The sequence below is a fragment of the Carcharhinus amblyrhynchos genome, chromosome 3 (assembly GCF_965287045.1).
Source record: "Carcharhinus amblyrhynchos chromosome 3, sCarAmb.v2.hapA, whole genome shotgun sequence".
Lineage (NCBI taxonomy): Eukaryota > Metazoa > Chordata > Chondrichthyes > Carcharhiniformes > Carcharhinidae > Carcharhinus > Carcharhinus amblyrhynchos.
In genome coordinates this window covers 123,064,270-123,085,816 of record NC_137326.1, presented here as the reverse complement: position 1 = coordinate 123,085,816, position 21,547 = coordinate 123,064,270, and the positions used below count along the sequence as shown (strand labels likewise).

At 38.9% G+C, this 21,547-nt stretch overlaps 1 protein-coding gene across 1 annotated transcript in view; it reads left to right on the top strand.

The window, feature by feature from the left end:
• xrn1 (5'-3' exoribonuclease 1) overlaps positions 1 to 21,547 on the top strand; it is an 84,532-nt gene that overhangs the window by 24,944 nt on the left and 38,041 nt on the right. Inside the window, exons 11-24 of the mRNA XM_080185944.1 lie at positions 312 to 402; positions 946 to 1,066; positions 2,048 to 2,137; positions 3,692 to 3,848; positions 5,496 to 5,615; positions 7,471 to 7,640; positions 7,750 to 7,870; positions 10,256 to 10,348; positions 10,886 to 10,989; positions 14,079 to 14,210; positions 16,627 to 16,789; positions 17,921 to 18,034; positions 19,459 to 19,557; positions 20,104 to 20,219. Coding sequence (XP_080042070.1) covers positions 312 to 402; positions 946 to 1,066; positions 2,048 to 2,137; positions 3,692 to 3,848; positions 5,496 to 5,615; positions 7,471 to 7,640; positions 7,750 to 7,870; positions 10,256 to 10,348; positions 10,886 to 10,989; positions 14,079 to 14,210; positions 16,627 to 16,789; positions 17,921 to 18,034; positions 19,459 to 19,557; positions 20,104 to 20,219 — 1,691 coding nt within the window. The remainder of the gene's footprint in view (positions 1 to 311; positions 403 to 945; positions 1,067 to 2,047; positions 2,138 to 3,691; positions 3,849 to 5,495; positions 5,616 to 7,470; positions 7,641 to 7,749; positions 7,871 to 10,255; positions 10,349 to 10,885; positions 10,990 to 14,078; positions 14,211 to 16,626; positions 16,790 to 17,920; positions 18,035 to 19,458; positions 19,558 to 20,103; positions 20,220 to 21,547) is intronic.

Sequence of the window (21,547 nt, the reverse complement as noted above, 5' to 3'; positions counted from 1 at the left end):
AGAAAATAGTCTTATAATAATCCCATGCATTTTTGTCCAGAAGAGCCACAATTTATTCATCTACTTGTAACCATTTTACACATGATTTTCATTAAATCTGATAGATTGCTATGTAATTAATGGCTTACGAAAAAGAAGTTAATCTGGAGAAAAAAGTAGAACAAAATCAGTGGATATTAATTCATTCCAATGCTAATGTGCCTATTGAATAGTTATACAGGAATATTGCCTCTGTTCAAGGAGAAATTAATGCTCTGCTTTTCTTAAAGGGAGCTTTACTGGGAAAGAAAAATGTTTTTTTTTGTTTACAGATTCGAGATGATCTGTGTTTAGCTGTATTAGATGAAGGTGAAAATGAGGCAGAAGCCTGTTCACATTGCAATACTGAATTAAATCACAAAGGTAGGCATGAGCAACAAATGAAGGCTTTCACTCTGAAACTGCTGCCAATTATTCAGTTTCTTCTTAAGATCTCGCTAAAGCAAAGGGGAGAAATGTTTTGTAGACTTGGTTTCCCGGGGGCAGGCAGCATCACACTATCTACATTGCCTGTGCGCCATTCGTCAATGATCAACTTCTCCCTCATTAAATTTCAGTGTTGGTTTTGAATTTACTTATATTAGTTAAGTAATATTACACTGATTTTCTTTTTCTGGCTTCCGTTATATTTTAATATGAAGACTTATTTTACTCCAGATGTAACAGTTCACTCTTGTAACACTTCATTCTGCGCCCTCACCTTCTGGATGTGTGGTCTGTTTTGTCTGTGTAGCGCGCAAGAAACAATACTTTTCGCTATGCTAATACACATGACAATAATAAATCAAATCAAAAAATCCTGTCCTATTCAGTTTTTGCATTTAGTGCAATAGACTTAGACACGACCAAATTGCAATCTTTTTTATGGTGGGCAACTTACATGTGGAATGTTTCAACTTATTCCAGATATCTTGGATGATGTCAATGATGACGACAATGAGGATGAGGATGATTTATTTGAAACAGAGTTCAGGCAGTACAAGAGAGTTTATTACATGACAAAGATGGGTGTAGAAGTTGTTTCTGAGTAAGTGAGTTTTGTTTTCCCTCCATCTGAATTATTATTTAATCGCATGATTGTATTTTCTATGAGGAATGAAAAAAGTTTCCTAAACAGATGATGCAGATTTTAGGGTTGCCCATTTGGTGAAGCTGAGGTGTCTTGCAATAGCAGGACTGTATCACTTGTCATGTGAGGGTAGGTGGGGGAATCAGTAAATATGCGTGGGGAAGTGTTTTGGATAATTAGGATTTGGGTTGCTACTTTGTTGACGCTGCAAGGGAGGGCTTCAAACGTTCTAGGGGAGGAGGAGCAGGTGGCTGACTCCTTCCCCCAGAGTTCAAAGAGAAACTTAATTCATAATGTTTGACTATACCCTTGAGCTACAAGCCCTGAAATTACAAGACTCTGCTGTTTGCATTGTGTTTTGATCTGGCTGCAGAACTACAACAAAGAATCAAGAGCACTGAAATTACTAAACTGTGCTTCCAATGCGAAGAACAGGTTAGAGGTCAAAGAAATGCCTGCTAAGGAACTGGAGCTGGTATTTGCACTTCCAGTATCTGAAGAAATGTTACTGTACACTTTGTACAAATGTTTGTCAATTGAAAAGAGCATTGAGCTTAACCTAATGCCTGAATAGGCTGCTGCCACTCACTGTTTGATACTTGCATGTGAAGAATTTATACTTTGGCAAAATGCTGGGGAGCATCCAGGGGTAGTGGGGAGTGAAAAAAATGCCAAAAAATCTGATTTGGGATATGCAGAAATCAGTGTCCTCAGCACCCAAATAGGTTTAAAGCCAGGAGTTAGAATTTTTAACAAAAAACAGAAAATGCTGGAAAATCTCAGCAGGTCTGACAGCATCTGTGGAGAGAGAATAGAGCCAATGTTTCAAGTCTGGATGATCCTTCGTCAGAGCTGGAATTAGAATTTTTAGAGTTAGAATTTTTTATTGCTTGGCAACATGTGGTAACATTTTCTTTCTTTATTTCTTTCTTCCAACAGTGAATTTCTTGCTCAACAAGCAGAATGTTATGTTCAAGCAATACAATGGATTTTGCACTATTATTATCATGGTGTGCAGTCCTGGAGCTGGTGAGCTTTGCATGGAGACAATTCAAATAGAAATGTTCTGACTGTGACAGCATTACAGCATTTCTTTATTGCCCTTTTATTTTAAGCCTGATTACCCAATTTCTGACTTAAATAATTTCTAGGATTTGGCAATTTATTCTTGGATGTGGGATGAGCCACTTAAATTTGTGCCCAAATATTTAATGAACAGCAGACGCTTGGAAGTGTTTGCAAAGATTAGTGTTTCTAATGAATTTTATGAACTGAATCGCATTTCACCTGTCTTTTCAGCTGAGCTCTTAATGAAAATTTGCTCACTGCCTTGTAATTGTTCCCAAGCCTGGCAAAGCTTGAAATTAGAAAAGGTGATTTGGTCCATTAAGTTCAATGCTTTCCCACAATTCATCCATAACTACATCAATTATGGAATCTATATCCCCATCACCTCGTTTTTCTCATATCCCTTTGTGAATTAAATAGATCTGCTGATATGTATTTTTTTAAAGATAACCTGTCGATAGTGGGTCTTGAACTCTCAGCCTTTTGATTTGGAGGTGATAGTATTAATAAGCAATTCAAGTTGTTCCTTATTCATTCGGCTAACTTCACAAATCAGAATGTGTTCGTCATTACAGGTTTCAGAAGCGTGCAGCATTTCAACATTGTAATAGTGTATGATAACTGCATGGCCTGACATGCTATTTCTAATATTTTAAAGAAGACAAGATGTCATGAGGGGTGTTAAGTTTAATTTTAGCCTCTGGAGATAGTCATGATGTCCCCTGTTCCTGTTTTTGTATATAACCACTGGAAATGTTAGGTATAAATTCTTGCACTATATAATGTACTAATGTTGAAAAATAATATTCTGGGACTAGGCCATATTCCAATGAAGTAAAAACCTTTTATTATTTTCTCTCCCCCCTGCTCTGTGATGTTACATGATGTCAAATCTTCTCCTGCCTTGGTACAGTTAATTTTGAAATGTGATGCTAATGGCCTAGCTTCTGCTTCGAACTTGTTCCATCTAACCTTGCAGAGAAAATGGCTGCCTCACAGCATCAGAGACCCAGGTTCAGTTCTGGCCTTGGGTGACTGTCTGCGTGAAGTTTGCACTTTCTACCCATGTCTGACTGTGGGATGAAACTGGAGCAAAGATGTGTAGGTTAGGTGGATTAGCCTCAGCAAATACGCAAGATTAGGAGGATAGGGCGATGATGTGGGCCTGAATAAGACATCTTTCAGAAAGTCAGTGCAGACTCAATGGGCTGAATGGCCTCCTTCAGCATAGCAGGGTTTCCATGGAAGGACTAATTGTTTCATGATGACTTGAAATTAAAATTGCATGGGGACTTCACACTATTCTTTTATTGGAAATGAAAACTGTTTTCATATTTGAAATTTATTACAATGGAGATCTGTACCTTCTCAAACTTGCCAGCTTATTTGAGTTCCCTTTTCAATGTTGAACAAGAATTTAATTTCAAATGAAACCATCAAGACAATGGTTGAGTTTATTTTTAAAAAGTACTATTATGTAATGTATATGATCAAATGTTTTGTTCTGTTGTTTAGGTATTATCCTTTTCATTATGCACCTTACCTATCAGACATCCGTAATATCAGCAAGTTGAAGATAACATTTGATATAGGAAGACCATTCAAGCCATTTGAGCAGCTTTTGGCTGTACTGCCAGCAGCTAGTAAAGAACTTCTACCCAGCTGCTTCCAGGTATGTGGACTTTACTCTTGGTGTCTAGTAGGTTTGCACATTGATTACAATTCACTTTTCACAGCGTGCTTTAGATTTTCTAGAGGAACCTCTGACATGGATTTGTCAGATAGCAAAGATGAAGAAAAATGTTAAGAACAACACCAGGAACTCTCCATTGCATTCATTGACCTGGCCAAAGCATTTGACTTAGTAAATTGCAAGGTTGTGTGGATTGTATTTCAAAGTTTAAGATGTCCCGACAACTTCTTCATAATCCTATAGTTCCTTTTATGATGATATGATTGCAACTGTCTTAAGTGGGAGATCTGAAATAAACACCTTCAAAAGCTGGGCTAGATCAAGAATAGGCTGTGTGTTACCCCGCATACTCTTTAGCCACTATCAGATAGATTGTATTCAGCTCACCAAAAACCATCTGCCTTCATAGGTCAATACTAACTACTAGATGGAAAACTCTTTAATGGATATACATGACCAACATACAGTTTGGAGATGACTGCAGTATTGTTTCCCATTCTGCACTGGATTTGCAAGCCACTTGTGATCGTTCCAATTTTGCATGCAAGGAATTTCACATGATGTTGAATGTTGCAAAGACAAAATTTGTAACAATCTACACCTGGTCAGTCAGATATTCTATGTCCTGGAGATGCTGAAGGACAGACTCTGGAATATGTTCAGCACTTCCCACGCCAAGGCCACCATTGAAGAGGAGATCCAACATCAGATCAGCTCTGCAATTCAGTCTCCTACAAACTACAGCAGCAAGTGTTTGTCAACAAGTCCCAGTGTACAGAACAGTTGTCTTGACCACATTACTGTATTGAGACCTGGATTGTGTATCAATGACACAAGAAAAACTCCGTACCTCTGCTGCATCCTCCAGATTCAATGGGGGTGCCATTGAACAAATGCCAGTGCCCTTCTTGAAGCCAACTCCACAAGTATTTGGGCAAAACTCTTTTGCAACTCTTGCAAAATTAATTTTGATGGACTGGACACTGATTCCAGATGGCTGGAAAACACCTCCCCACCAGATCTGTTTCCTCCACTCCAAGTGGCTCATGTTCCAGGGAGAACAAAGCAAACACTTCAAAGACACTCGGTAGCTTTCCTTGAAGCGTGGCAGTGTTGACTTTAATTATTGTGAGGAGTTTGCTACCAATCATTCAGAACAGTGACAACTTGCTCATTGAGTTGTATAATGTTTTGGGTTTCAGCGCCTCAGTTATATGACAAGGTGGAAGCAAATTCTGCATTTCAGATTCCATGACCTCATGGGACTTCCTACCCCATGTGCTCAAGAATCAACCTGATCAGTCACATGAAGACCCATGTCGTAAATTCATGACCCTAATTTTCTCATTTTCTAATTGAGGATCAGCCGATGACTATTTTGCATACTGTCAAATCGTAAAGATTTTATTCAATGCTTACTTTCTTAATGCCACTTTATGTGGCTTTACCCCCTCACTTTCCTGCCTTTATGTATGTAAAGATGTATGCAAAGATCACTTGCCAGATTTCTTACCGAAGATTGTAATAAAGAATTTTGTGTGCATGCAGGAAAAAAAGGGAAAAATAATACATTGTTAAAAACTGCATCCTCCTTGATGTATCATATATTTATTCTTGCATTTTCAGTATTTAATGACTGATGAAAAATCTCCAATCATTGAGTACTATCCTCCAGATTTCAAAACTGACCTTAATGGCAAGCAGCAGGAGTGGGAAGCTGTTGTTCTAATTCCATTTATTGATGAAGTGAGTATCTTAAAGTACTATTGCGTCAAGTGTCATTACATTTTCCAAAGGAAACAATCATAATTTAGTTTGGTACCTAAAACTAACAAATCTATAAGTAACTAATCTTGAATTGGTTTTTTCTTTTAGTTAAAAATATTGAAGATTAATCTTAATCTTAACCAATTTGTAGAAGTGGTTTATATAGTTGGAGTTTGTATCTCAATATGTATATCACTTTTTTTTTGCTTCAAGTGATGTGATTTTATAAACTCTCCGAGATGTTTATTCAATATAAATAACTTCTCCAAGTCCTCTCATAACTTTGTTGACAATTTAGGTTTTTTTTGTGCCTTGTGGGTAGCAAGCAACTTGCAATGGTATACTGCCTTTAAAGTGGAAAAGGTGAGCTACTTTAATGAGAGGGGAGGAAATTAGATAAAGGCTGAAGAAACAGTTGTCTAAACATGATGAGACCTGACAAAGTTGTGTGAAAAAGATGAGTTTCGTTAAAGCTTTGTTAAAGCTTTTTTAAAGCTAGGAGAGAGGAACGTGTTTGCTGGGTGGGATGTCAAACAGAAGGTAAAGGCTCCTGAAAGGGCAAACATCATCGTTGAGGCAAAAGGAAGAGCGAATACCCAAAAGTCAAGTCTGAGAACTGAATGGTGCCTGACGAGATAGAAAGCTGGAGAGGAAGTTGGAGGTAACTTCTGACGTTGCTAAAGAAGGGGAACTTGGTTAGGATGTTGGTATGGAGTTTGGAATGTGAAGTGAGAGATGGGAGGAACAAAAGATGATTAGGTGCTTGAAGGAGAAGTGAATGATGAAATGGCACATGATGATAAAAGCTATGGTGTGGAGATGCCGGCTTTGGACTGGGGTGGAATCATGAGTTCTCGGAGCACTGCTCCTTCATCAGGTGAGTTTGACAAAAGCTGTGCCACCACCGCCACAGCTTCTCTGATGAGAGGAGCTGTGAAATATTTAGTGAACTTTCTGACTCTGTGAGGATATTGATGGATTAATTATGCAATAGCAGCAGGAAATGTTTCTCCAGAATCCAATCACTAATTGGACCTGGCGCACATTTTGAGTAGGAGTTAAAAGATCTGAGGCTGCTTAAAACTCTGGTTCTTTAGAGGTTATTTGCATGGAAGGGTATATGTTGAATGATGTCAGGATTAATAGAAGCATCAATTGTTCCCGCTTGCCTCAAATGTATGCACACATTTCAGGGTGAAGGAATACACTGTAAAATCTCAAAGACAGTCGACTTCTGTTCTGTACTTAAACATTCACATTCTTCTTGCAGTACAGTTGTACCCATGAATATCCAATTATAGCAAATGCAAACTAATGTGTTAGAAAACCCATTTTGAAACTGACAGCACTGCAGCATTTTAAAGAGGCAGCTCAAGTTTTATTCAGAGTATGTTAGAAACGCTTTGGAGTTTATAATAGCCATTTCAACTGGGGGTAGTGTAACATGGTGGCTATGTTACTGCATTGCTAATCTGGAGGCCTAAATTAATGATCCAGAAACATGAGAAACTACAGTATTATCATAAAGACTCATCTGTTTATTGGTGTTCTTCAAGGAAGGGAACCTATCAAACTTGCCCATCCTGCCCGTACATGTGACTCCAGGCTGTCTCAGAAATGGCCTAGCATGCCACTGCATTTAAGAAGGCAGTTTACCACCATCATCTTGAGGGTAATTATGGGTGGGAAGTAAATGTTGGCCTTGCTGGTGACACCTGCATCCCATTAACAAATGAAGAAAACTTTATATTTTGTCTACTTTTTACTACTTCCTGTAGCACTTCATCCATTTGTAAATATGTAAGAAAACTTAAATATTTTCTCACCTTTTCAGAAACGATTACTGGCAGCCATGGAGCCATGTAATAGATTTCTTTCAGAGGAGGAGATAGTGCGCAATAGGCACAGTAACTGTGTCATGTTTTGGTGGGATGAAGAAACTGAATTTAAATATCCATCACCGTGGCCAGAAAAGTTTCCAGATGTGGAGCACTGTCATGCAAGGTAGAGACTTTGCCTAGTTTGACGTTGTTTCCTGAAGTATTGTTCTATGAATTAAATGATTGCTATTAATACCACATTTTGATTTACTACATTTGTCATTTTCTTTCAGACATGAAGAGATTCCCATGGATACATGGAGAGTGGATCTCAGTTGCACTAAAAAATACGTCCGAGATAAGGGTTCTTTGTACTTCCGTGGGTTTCCAACTCTGAAGCATATTAAACATAAGGTACGTTTCCCCTGTAATGGGGAATTTCAGTTGATTGCACAGCTTCTTTGTGGCAGTTGTATTCCTAAATTAGAGTCAGCAATGCCTGTGAATTAATGGATTGCTGTAGGCACACAGAGAATGCAACCAAAATATATTGTTTTAAAGATAAATAATTGGATCACTACTTTGTGGATGATTGTAGGTTGTTTGCTTGGCCAGAGCTGTTAATCTGCTTGTAGCCACTCTGCTTTCAGACTTAGTAACTCCTGGGCCTTTTGCAATGGTGATGGGAAGTCAGAGAGAGACAAAAACATACATGTATTTTTTTCCTCCTAAGCAGTTCTACTCTTGGAAGAATAGTTATTGTTTTGAGTGGGCTTGCAACATGTGTACCTTCATTATGAGGGTTATTACTTCAGTTACTCACTCATGCATTGTCTCTCAAAATCAACCACTGCTTTGATCTGGACTGCATTGAGGTTGGAATGCATTACTGTGGTTAACTAGATGACCATATGTTTTGAAGGTGGGAGGGTGAACTTGACAATGGACACTGGGAACCTAACACTATGGTTAAGAGGCACCAGACCAAACTATTAAGGAATCTACAAAAGTTTGTCTGATATGGATGTATCTTATTCCACTTGTAAATGATGCAAGCATATAGAGGCACCCCCCAAGAATGGACAAGGATATTGATGAAGTTTGACTGGGTGTGCTAGCACAGATTACTAATATGTTGACCTTTGTTAAACCAGACATCATATTTATTTTGCATTAAATTTGAAGGTTATATGGAACTGAATGAAAAGTATCCCACTCCTTAGTGATTGTTGTGCGCTAATTTCAGTTGGTGAAACAAAGTGACTAGGCGTGCAAACAATACCATGAGTACAGTGGATCTGTTTGCTTTGGGAAACTGCATAGTTTACTATAGAAGAGTAGAGTCATTGAATGTTCTAACATTTCAACTTCACTTATCATTCAGCAGGTTAGCACCAATTATTCACAGGTGTAATGTTACAGTGCATGGATATAGATACACAGTAATAATGTGGAGGACAGGGCTGGTGGAATGCATCAGTATGTCAAGGAATCAGCTGGGGGGTGGGCTATCTTATATTTAAAATTTTACTAGTGATCTTAGTTAAGGATCTCATGGACAAGAGTGATCATATTATGATAGAATTTTATATTGAGTTTGAAAATATTTAGTTAACTCCAAAGCTATGGTCTTAAATCAGAACAAAGCAAATTGTGTAGATATGGGGTTGAGTTGGCTTGGGTAAATTAGAAAATTAGATTAAATTTATGGTGGTCAATAAGCAAGGGAAAACAAGAAATAATTCATAATTCTCAATGAACGCACATTCTCTAATGGGATAAAATACCTATGGGACACATGACCTTACTAGCAGATGAGAAGTTCGAGATAGCATTAGGCTAAAAGAATAGGCTTATAATGTTGCCAAAAAGAGTAATAAGCTGGAGGATTTTAGAATTCAGCAAAAGTTTGTCAAATAATTAGTAGAGAGAAAATAAAACACTGCCCAGCCATGCCCCCAGGGGCTTCAATGGCTTCTGAGACCTGGTGTGATCATTGTGTCAAGTCTCGGTAATGGAGACTTGTGTTGATTCTTGTCATCATGCCACACCTGAAGGTCCATGAATTCCATGTGCTGGGATTTGAATGGACTATACATATTTAAATATTACTTTAAATATGCTAATCAACCTCACACCCTTTCTGGGTGTGAACTGGTTCATGATATTAGGAAGGGGCTAAGAAAGAATTTCTTTGCTGTCAGGCGCAAAATGGATTTTTAGGCCCCCATGCTTTTTTTTGGGAGCAGCACGATCCACTAATAGCGCAGGGAGGTCAGAAAATCCTGTCTTTTGCATCTGTCTTCATAATAGAAATTACAATACGTCTAATGTATCCTGTGGTAGGAGTAAGCCATTTTGAACAGGGATGAGAAATTTCTTTGGAGTTAGTAATTCTTGGTCCTTGAGTATATTCATGACAAACGATTTGGTGATTGGGTAGGAAAGAGAAGTTGAGGTTCGAGATCAGCTGTAATTTTATAGAATCGTCACTTGGGTGAAGGACTGAATGGTCTACTTTTATTTAGGACGAATGGATGATGGAATTGGGGCCAGTTGGAAGTGCAGCTTTTTAAAAGTATATTTTTCCCTGATAGCCCCTAAATCTGATTACTTGTCCTAATTCCCCACACTACTTGCTTATGATGCCCGATGTTGACTTGTCTGCAATTGCTGTGTGCTACCAAGTGATGCTAACACAAACCAAAAAAGAACAGAATACGTGGCAGTGAGCTTTTCTTTTGTACCTTTCCTTCAACGCAAAGTGAAAATGTATATTTGAAATTCTTATTTTTGCAGTTCTATCTGGGGAAGAGTGGAGTGCAAATCTTTCAACAGCCAAGCCGTGGAGAGAATATGCTTTTGGAGCTATTGCCCAAAGAGGAGGAGGAGGTATGCGTGAAATCACAGAGTGTAACAAAACTGGAATGTAACCTGAGTTATGTGATGATGTGGAGGTGCCAGCTTTGAACTAGGGCAGGCACGGTAAGAAGTCTCTCAACACCAGGTTAAAGTCGAACAGGTTTATTTGGTAGTACAAGCTTTCGGAGTGCCTTCATCATTCACCTGATGAAGGAGCAGTGCTCCAAAAGCTCGTGCTACCTAATAAATTAACCCAGTGTTGTGAGACTTCTTACTGTTGTATTATATTTGTCTGTCTAAATCAGGTTGTCAGAAACAATTGCTGTCACTTAAATTTTAACCATGAGCAATATAATGTTACATTGTGTTTGATCTTCCTGAATTCAAAGTGTACATGATTTTGGTGTCAAATTTCAGTGATGTCTTTTTGAATTTTTGCACTGTGCTGTGAATAAGGGTTATTCTCTCCTTTCACAAGCAAAATAGTGAAACTATTGAAAGGTGGCAGTCAAACGTTTAAAAGCCACATATTTAAGGTTATTTTATAATTGCCTGTTTGCCTTTCAGAATGTGGATGATGTTGCTAATCAGGAACTGGGGAGGCCTGTTTTTTTGAATTGGCCTTATCTTGAGGAAGCTCGAATTGTTGCGGTGTCAGATCAAGAAATGAAGTAAGTATTGAATAACTTGATCTGAGCTGCAGTTTAAAAAGGATAGTGTATTTAATATTGTAGATTGGCTTTTATCTTGGTGTTGGCAATTCCCCAAAACTACTTTTTCTTCCTCACTCAAAAGTCCACATTGTTTGCTGAGTGAGTTATATATCGATTATATGCTGTTCATAAGGAAATAGGCGCATTCTTGGTCATGACTCTTGATATTTTTTCTTTAATCTTGCCAGTTGGCACCAAAATGAAGCAGAGTATAGGTTTCTTGGGGAAGTCAGTCATTAATCGTACTATTGTGCATCTGCTGGTCGCTAATACCATCATCTTGAGTGCTGTTAAACTGTTCCTTGAAGTACAACATTTGACCTGGGGTGGAAACAAATTATTTCCCATTTGTTAGTTTTGATTCTGTATTCTGAACTGAAGTTTTGTCACAGGAAAACAAAACTAATCTGTTAGTTCCCCAATTGTATTTTGTTAAAACCAATTCCCCTATTTTGACCTGAAAGTGCTGAGAGTACTGGAGATCTGAAATAAAAACAGAATGTTGGAAATATGCTGCAGGTCAGGCACTATATGTGGAGAGAGAAACGGAGTTAACACTTCAGGTTACTCTGATGGGTCACGTTCTGCTTCTCCACTGATGCTGTCAGACCTGCTGATATTTCCAGCATTTCTCTTTTTGATCTCTTATTTTGACAAATGGGAGATATAACTTTTTGGAATTTTGATTCTGCCACAAGGGTAAGGTTGCCAGGTCAGATTCCACAGCATACCCAGTACACCATGTGGCAGGTTAATGAAATTTATATTATTCTCTCTGTGTTACAGGAAATCGCTAGCTTTTGTGCCACATGAAAATTTATTGAATCACTTATGCCAGTCCACTATAATTATAGTCGGCCTGTTTTGTGAATCTCTGGAATTCTCTGCCCGTTGAAGTGGTGGAGGTTGCCTCGCTAAATATTTTTAAGGCGCGGGTTGATGGGTTTTTGATAGGCGAGAGGATTAAGGGTTATGGGAAGAGGGCGGGAAAGTGGAACTGAGCCACGACAGATCAGCCATGATCTTATTGAATGGCGGGGCAGGCTCGAAGGGCTGGATGGCCTACTCCTGCTCCTATTTCTTATGTTCAAAGCCAAATTGATTGTAGTTTTTGCTGGACTTGTGCGAGTTGTCAGTTGGGGCAGTGCTGTTAACGCAAGACAAAATTATGTTCAGTTGATTGCGGAAGTCAGTTCTCGGCACAGAAATTGTGTTCACCCCAGAAGCTGCAGAACCTTTAAGACTGTATATTGTAACCAGTTGGATTATCACCTAATAGAGTATGTCAATGTCTGAAACTATAACAGTGTAATTGATAATGTGAATTACATTGTTAAGGGAAACAAATGATGGCTATTTAGGGATGGGCAATAAATACTGGCCAGCCTGTGACGCCCCTGTCCCATGAATGAGTAAAAAAAAATTTGAGCAAATAATTAGGGGTTAGCTCAGTCACTGGGTGTAGGTGAAGAGTGTTGATACTGAACAAAGTCAATTAATACTCTCAGCGAGAAATGGCTGTGTGTCTTAGTTTTGACTTACCAACCAGTGTAGATTCTGTTCACTTTATTGTACTAACAATGTGTGTCATTTCAAAATTTTAATAATTGGAATTGGAATTGGAGCTCAGCTTTGCAATTTATTCACAGAAGTAAAGTGGGTTTGGGATTGAAATTCTCCAGTAAATTTCTGGACCCTTGGGAATGCTGAGGACAGAATCAAAGTTGGTATATCAAGTGATTGAAGGATTACATTTTTTTTTGATGCAAGAAGTTTGAAGCTAGTCGTTGAACCCAGGGTCATGGGTTCTTTAAGATTTTTTGTATTTGGCTGGAATTGTTATATTAAAATTCTAAAATCCAAATGTTTCTTTTGATTTGATTTATTATTGTTGCGTGGATTAACATACAGTGAAAAGTATTGTTTCTTGCATGCTATACAGACAAAACATATTGTTCATAGAGAAGGAAATGAGAGAGTGTAGAATGTAGTGTTACAGTCATAGCTAGAGCATAGAGAAAGATCAACTTAATGCAAGGTATCCATTCAAAAGCCTGACAGCAGCAGGGAAGAAGCTGCTCTTGAGTCAGTTGGTAGACGACCTCAGACTTTTGTATCATTTGCCCGACGGAAGAAGGTGGAAAAGAGAATGTCTGGGGTATGTGGGGCCTTAATTATGCTGGCTGCTTTGCCAAGGCAGCAGGAAGTGTAGACAGTGTCAATGGATGGGAGGCTGGTTTGCATGATAAGTTGGGCTATATTCACAACTTTTTGTAGTTCCTTGCGGTCTTGGGCAGAGCAAGAACCATACCAAGCTGTGATACAATCAGAAAGAATGCTTTCTATGGTGCATCTGTAAAAGTTCAGTACATCATGGAAGAATAGCAACTGATTAACTTTACAGTAGCTTGGGAGAGCAATCCAACAATAACAAAATCAGCTATATCTCCCCTGTTAAGATCTGTCTCATTCGTGCTGTGGCTTGTTTAGTTACTTTTTTAATATGGCCATATGATAGTGCCCTGTGTACACAACTGGTCCACTTCTGAATGGCAGCACCACACCCAAGCTCTTTGGAAAATCAATATAATTGCTGTGGCACATCGTAATGCATTTCCCAGCAGATTCTGCTTTGGATTGGCACTTGAGGATTAGGGCAACTAATAACACCAAAGCTGTCAACCTTCAATTTCGTCTGGATGTTTGCCAGCTGCTTGCTATTTGCCTGAGAGAAGAGGCAGTCCAACCAGCGCTAAACCTGACATTAGCATTCACACAATTTTGTAGCAGGAGGTTTAATGAGCTGGAAGTCAAATCAGTGACTATCATGGTCTAAAAACTCTAGCATTTGATTTTCGTGCTGAATCGCTAGGGGTCCAGTTGGCTGTTTTCTTTAGAAGTTGACATTACAGATTACTAATTTTTATGCATTGGGTCATCAGTGTTTAACAGAGCAAAGTTAATAAATTGAGGAATTTCAAGTTCTTCTGCTAACTGTGTATAATCTAATGGGACTTGTTTTGTGCCTGTTTTATCTGAATTTATAGATACTATTTAGACGAACCTGCAGGAGTACAAAAGATATACACTGGGAAAACGCCACCACCCACTAAGGTAGTTTACCTTGGAGACACGGAACAAAACATGTGGAACAGAGAAGTACACAATATATCTGAATTGTAAGTAAATTATAGGCCAGTTAGTTTAACATCTGTTGTAGGTAAAATGTTGGAATCCGTCATCAAGGAGGAAATAGCGAGGCATCTTGAGGGGAATTGCTTGATAGAGCAGACGCAGCACGGTTTCGTTAAGGGAAAGTCGTGTCTGACAAATTTATTGGAGTTCTATGAGGATGTGTCTAGGGCGGTGGATAGAGGAGAGCCGGTGGATGTGGTCTTTCTTGATTTTCAGAAGGCGTTTGACAAGGTACCTCACAAGAGGTTATTGCAGAAGGTCAGGGGACATGGAGTTGGGGATAGGGTGTTAGCGTGGATAGAGGATTGGTTGTCAAATAGGAGGCAGAGAGTGGGGGTCAATGGGTGCTATTCGGATTGGCGGTTGGTGACTAGTGGAGTGCCCCAGGGGTCAGTGCTGGGGCCTCAGCTATTTACCATTTATATAGATGATCTGGAGGAGGGAACCGAGTGTATGGTGTCGAAATTTGCTGATGACACCAAGATTGGGGGAAAGGCAAATTGTGCGGACGGTGTGGAGAGTCTGCAGAAGGATCTAGATAGGTTGGGCGAATGGGCCAGGAACTGGCAAATGGAATTTAATGTTGGCAAGTGCGAGGTGGTCCACTTTGGTAGGAATAATGGTAGGAAGTATTATTACTTACGTGGAGAAAAACTGCAGCAGGCGACGGTGCAGAGGGACCTCGGGGTCCTTGTGCATGAGTCGCAAAAACCCAGCTTGCAGGTGCAGCAGGTGGTCAGGAAGGCGAATGGGATGCTGGCCTTCATAGCGAGGGGGATTGAATATAAAAGTAGGGAGGTCTTGCTGCGGCTATATAGGGCATTGGTGAGGCCGCAGCTGGAGTACTGTGTGCAGTTTTGGGCGCCGTACTTACGCAAGGATATTTTGGCCTTGGAGGGAGTGCAGAGGAGGTTTACTAGGCTGATGCCGGAGTTGAGGGGGTTGAGCTATGAGGAGAGGCTGAATAAACTAGGCTTGTACTCGTTAGAGTTTAGAAGAATGAGGGGAGATCTCATTGAGACGTATAAGATGATGAATGGGATGGATAGGATGGAGGTGGAGAGACTCTTCCCGCTCAGAAAGGATAGTAGGACTAGGGGGCACAGCCTCAAGATAAAAGGGGGGCGGTTTAGAATGGAGTTGAGGAAGAACTTCTTCACTCAAAGGGTGGTGAATCTCTGGAATTCTCTGCCCGTTGAAGTGGTGGAGGCTACCTCGCTAAATATTTTTAAGACGCGGGTTGATGGGTTTCTGATAAGAGAGGGGATTAAGGGTTATTGGGAGAGGGCGGGAATGTGGAACTGAGCCACGACAGATCAGCCATGATCTTATTGAATGGCAGGGCAGGCTCGAAGGGCCAGATGGCCTACTCCTGCTCCTATTTCTTATGTTCTTATATACGCATGTCAGATTATTTTTTCATAATATTTAAATTGATAAATTGTAGTTACAAAGAAGGAATATTATCTAGCTATGGGTATACTTGACCATTGAGAACTAAATCAGTCTGATAGTCCAGTCATAGTGTTCAAAATCTGAAAGGCCCAATCTCCCTAAAGCTTGGGAGGTTATCATCATCTGAAGCACTATTTTGGTCGTTTGTGTGGCCAGAGGAAACCAAGCTGCACTGCTAATCAATTCACTATTTGGTTGGGACTGCAAAAGGCATCTTGGACAGTTTAACCTTATCCAGCTATAAGCAGAATCTAGGGGTGGCAGAACAGTCATACTTTGGACTTGGAAGCACTTTGTGGTCTGGAAGAATGTGTAAGTAAATTGTGTTGAAATTCAGTAAGGTGGGAGGGAGGCCGAGGAACAGCTTAGACCTGTTCGGCCAAATAGCCTGTTTCTGTGCTGTGAAATCCTTTACACAAGGATGCAAAATTCATATGGCCCTTTGTCGCCGCCAGCAGGAGCCAGGTGGCACTACAGCAATTTATAAAATACAGACAATACATGTGAAGCCTATTGACATAGTGGTGTCCACAGTACTGCGTATGTATTTTAGCATGGCTATCAAAGTTTCATCTGACAAAAGTGACGTAGAATATGTTACACATGATAAAACCTACAATTAGAAAGTTACTTGGAGTACTTTTTCTGTCACTTTCATGCTTTCCCCAATGATAATGGGACACAGTAAACACAGGCATAGAGCAAATATGCTTTTAAACCTTGCTTGGAATGCGGTCTCAATTGCAATGATTTTTTAAAAAAATTATCTTTTGAATGGCCAAATAAACTAATGCTCGAATTATAAAACATTGCAATAACCTTGCGGTATGGAATGACTGTAGTTAGTTAGATTTTTCTTTAAGGGCCGTTTTCCAAATCAGCTGAATTTATTTACTATTTTTGATGATTGTTAAATTCATGTTTTTTTTTCAACAAACCTTTCAGTTACCACAAAAGGAAAGGAATCCTCATCAGTGAAACATCAGTGCTTGTATATGCCCAGCTCCTCACTGGGCGTCGATACGTATTTGGCCATAATGGTGAAGTTACCTTGGAGAAGGAATGGTCAAAGCAAGTACTACCATTTGCTCATCAGACCATTGTGAGGGTAGGAATTCAAAAATAAAGAGCTCAGTGCTGCTAATCAAATAATATTTATGCTTTGTTGTTTGGTGTGGTGTTTTAATGCACTGCTTTGGTTTTACCAATTCTTAAAGTTTAAAATACAATTTTCTTTTCATGTATGCAGCTGTGAATAACTGGAGAAGTTAAATATGTAATTAGATTTTTAAAAAAGAGGCTTATAATGTTACCAAAGAAAAGAAGTAAACTTGATTGGAAAGGTTTTAAAAATCAGCAAACGATGACCAAGAAAGTAAGGTAGAAGGAGAAAATATGGGGTATGAACCTCAACCAGCAAGAAATATCAAAATGGATTGTAAAAGCCTCTGCAAGTATGTGAGAAGGAAGAGCAGAATGAAAGTAAATGTGGTGCCATCAGAGTTAGTAGAAATTATATTGAGGAGTAAGGAAAGGGCAGGAGCATTAAGCAAATATTTTATGCTCCTCTTTACAATAGGAGACATGCAGAACACAAATTGAGGAATCCCAGAGTCTAATGAGAGTGTGAAACAAAGTAATTAGTATTGGTAAAGAAAAAAATATAATCAATTATTAGTTCTAAAAGTTGACAAATCCCTGCATCTGGTGAATTCCATTCAATAGATGGCTGCAGAAATGGTGTATGCATTAGTTTTGATCTTCCAAATTTCATAGCTTCTAAAATGGACCTTGTGGACTGGAAGATGGAAAATGTAACCCTGTCTTAAAGAAAACAGGGAGAGAGAGAAAACAGGGTAAATTATAGGCCAGATAGCCAAATAAAATTAGTCGGAAAAATGCTGTAATGTATTAAGACTGTGGGCCAATATTGTGGATTTGTAATCTTTGGAATTCTACTCCAGTGGGTTATGAATAAATCAATCTGTTTATTCAAAACTGATTTATTCTTAAGCACTAAGGGAATTGAGGGGTATGGTAATAGGGATGGGCAAATGGAGTTGTAAAAGTTCAACCATGGTCATAATGGCTGAAAGGGGCCAGGCTCGAGGGGTCATACAGTCTGCTCCTCCTATTTCTTATGTCTATTTACAAAGATTTAACTCTGATTGTGAAAGTTATGAAGTCCCTGATAGTGATTTATTTGAGAAGTTTCAACTTGTTAAAATATATTTTTCAGGATCTTGAATCATTTGATTCCAGTTTCTCTCACTTCAGTTCATTGGATGAATTGTTCCCACCCAGAATTAAGGTGTTCATGATGGGATCGCCCTACTATGGTTGCATGGGAGAGGTTAGTTAATTTTGATGTGGAGTTCTCAAATTCTGTGCTTTGACTTTGGCTGGAGTAATGGCATATTTACCACAAAAAACATCTCTACTGGAGGAATGGAGGGAGTAGGGGGAGGAGTGTAGGGACATTTATCTGGAGTTCCTGATCACTTTGTGTTTGTGCACAGTGAGTAGAGAAAGAATTATGATCAGCTGTGATGTCCGGATATACAAATAGCGACAATACAGAATGAAGAACCTGTGTGTGAATGGTGGCCACTTAGGCAAGATATTGAAATACAATCTGAATCCATGGGACTAAAGCTCAGCAATGGGCTCCAATCCAGTATTAACTAATCTACTGATCAGCATTTATGCATGAATAATATTTTATCTGTATTAGCTTTACACACGTTTGGGAAAATTAAGTTTTTATATCAGCAGTCAGATGCAAAGGGACCTTCTCACATAAACATCTCAAAATGCTTCATACAGTGAGTTAATTCTGAAGTGCAGTGACTTGACTTGGATAGACAATAAAATAGCCCTATTCCACTTAGCAAGATACCAGAAAGAGTAACCAGGTGAATATTCAGTTTACCTATTTTTTGATTGTTTTGAATGAAGGTGACCTCTTACACAGGGTATAGGACAGATCACCTTGTGGTTCTTCACGTTGTACTGAAAAATCTAGCATAACACTGAGCAGGGAATGGTGGCTCAATTCAGTGTCTCATCTGTTTGACTCCTCTGACAGTTCAGCGTTCCACAATACTGCATTGGTATGTTAATGTGTGCTAGCAATAGATCTTGAGGCTTGTAACCTTTTGACTTTGAGACGAGAATGCTTTCAACAAAGCCAAGTTGATGTTCTGCTTTGAACATGAGTGAACTTTCGGTTCTTTGTCAATTTGGCCAGGTGGTAGGATTCTCCCTGAACCAGATGATTGAGTTTCAAGCCCCACTCCCAAGACCTAATGTGTAATGAAGGGTGAAACTGTAACGGACTGCTGTATTATTGAAGGATATTGTCTTTCAAATGAACCATTAAAATGAAATCTTGCCTTTCTTTTGAGGCAGACAAAAAAAAAATCACATTCGAGATCTGGTGTTCTCCAGGAATCCTGGTCAACATTATCTCTTGCCCAAAACACATTTTGCACACTATTTTTTGTAGAGTTTTACTATTTTGTGAATTAACAGCTTTGTTTGGCTATTGAACAGTGACTATATTTCAGGAAGTTATTAATGTGAATTGCTTGTAGTTCTGCAGATGCGAAAATGCAAGCCTTTTCACTTTGGCCTGTGTCAGTCACAAATTTTATTTTTTCATGTGCACCTATTTAAATGCTGGTTCAACAAAATACATTGGTCAAGAATGTCATGTATCTTGTGTTGAAGAAAATTAAAGTTGCAACAAAGCATATAGCTTGAATATCTTGATAGGTTCAAGACTCTTCTGATGTTGTCAGAGATGGGAGAATCCGTGTGGTTTTCACCGTTCCATGTGAGCCACAGCTAGATGGCATTATACAAAACCAGCACGTAAGTATGAAATGTTCATTTGCACTACTAATGTTGTGCAGAATTCAATCCCAATATCACTGATACAGAGTTCTACAACACTCATTTCTGATGGTAATTTCTATACAGCTGCAGCAACTAAATGAACACACTTGTTAAAATGTAGTAAATTCTTTCTCTGTAATGTAATTTAATGGTTTGATGTATCCCAATTTCTCTGTATCTTAACTCATCTATTGTGTTGTCAACATGGAAGTTGTATAGTGCATGTCAAAGCAGATATAAATGCTTACACACTAAATATCATATTGCCTTTTGCAGATAGCTATAATCAATCATCATGCTCCTTTTCCAGACCAAAAGAGAGCAATACAACTTCCAATTTCTCCCCACTAATGTTGAGACAGTGTCACTTCTTTCCGGATTGGCCTTAGGTCTATGCTTTCCTTGATTTTTACTCCTTTACGTTGAATCATCGCTCCTCATTTCAAAAATTTGAAAAATTATGTTGATGTATTTTGAACCAGCCATTTGTATTGTGGCATTTCAGTTTTCTAATTGTTTCAGAAATATTCTACAAAATACAACCCAGGATACGTCTTGGCTAGTCGTCTTGGAGTTACTGGGTATCTTGTGTCGAGGTTGACAGGAAGCCTGTTTATTGGAAGAGGATCAAAGCAAAAGTAAGCTTGACTTTACTTATTTTTTCTTTATACTACTGTTTTTATTTTATTACACTATGTTTTTGACTTGCTGTGACATGGAAATAATATTAATGATGATGCATTGACTGTTTCCTCATTGAAAAATTGGATAAATAATCATAGGCTGTCATGATGCATTCAAGAATACTTGATCCAAGAGTTGCATCAATAAATTCTTGCTAATAGCTCAGCTCTTCACTCTTTGGTAAAGGAGGTGGAAGTTTTATCCATATTTTCTGTATCTAAAATGTGCTGCTGTCATTTCAAGCTGGTAAATGTGCAAGGTGAGATATGATACTTGTCAACTGAAGATATTTGGAGTTAACGATTCATTTTTCTTCTTTTGTGGAATATCGGCATCATTGGCAAGACCAGCATTTTATTGCCCATCCCTAATTTCCCTTGGAAAGATGGCAGTGAACTGTCTTCTTGAACCATTGCATTCCTTGCAGTGAAGGTGCTCCCACAGTCTGTTATGATGTTGCAAGATCTTGCCTCTGCATCAGTGCAGGAACAGTGATGTATTTCCAAGTGAGAATGATGTGTAAAATTGGGGTGCAATTTGCTGATGATGCTCCTGTGCTCTTGTTTCTCTTCTCCGGAGTAGCAGAGGTTGGGAAAACAGGAACTGCTGTCCAAGAAACCTTGGCAAGTTGCTGCAATATATCTTATGAATGGTACACATTGCTGTCACTGTAAATTGGTAGGTGGAGTGAATGAATTGTTTAAGGTGGTGGATAGGATGCTGAATAAGAAGGCTGCTATATCTTGGATGTTGTGAAGTTTCTTCAGTATTGAGCTGCACTTATCTAAGCAAAATATTCCATCACACTCCTGACTTGTTTTCTCAAATGATAAAACAGTAGAAAAGCCTTGGGAGTCAGAAGGTGCCTCATTTGCAGCAAAATACCTAACCCCTGACCTGTTGCTGTAACAGTATTTATGTGACTGGTCCAATAAAGTTTCTGGTTAATGGCAACTCCTAGGATGTTGGTGATGGGGAATTTGTAAATGGAAATAACACTGAATATTAAGGGTGGTATATTGTTTGAGATGGTTTTGCTGGGAACTTGGCACAGATGCTGTTTGCCACTTATCAGTCCAAACTGAATGTTGTCCAGCTCTTTCTATGCAAAAGCTTGTATTAATGTATTGGGCTGCAAAACCACTGACAATAGTGTGTTCATCGTGCCACCTCTTCCTATTTCTTTAATTGCCCAACACCATTTATGCATATTTCAGGACTACATAGCTTTGACCTGATGAGTTGATTGTGGGATTCTAACTCTTGTTTTTGCTGTCTGGCA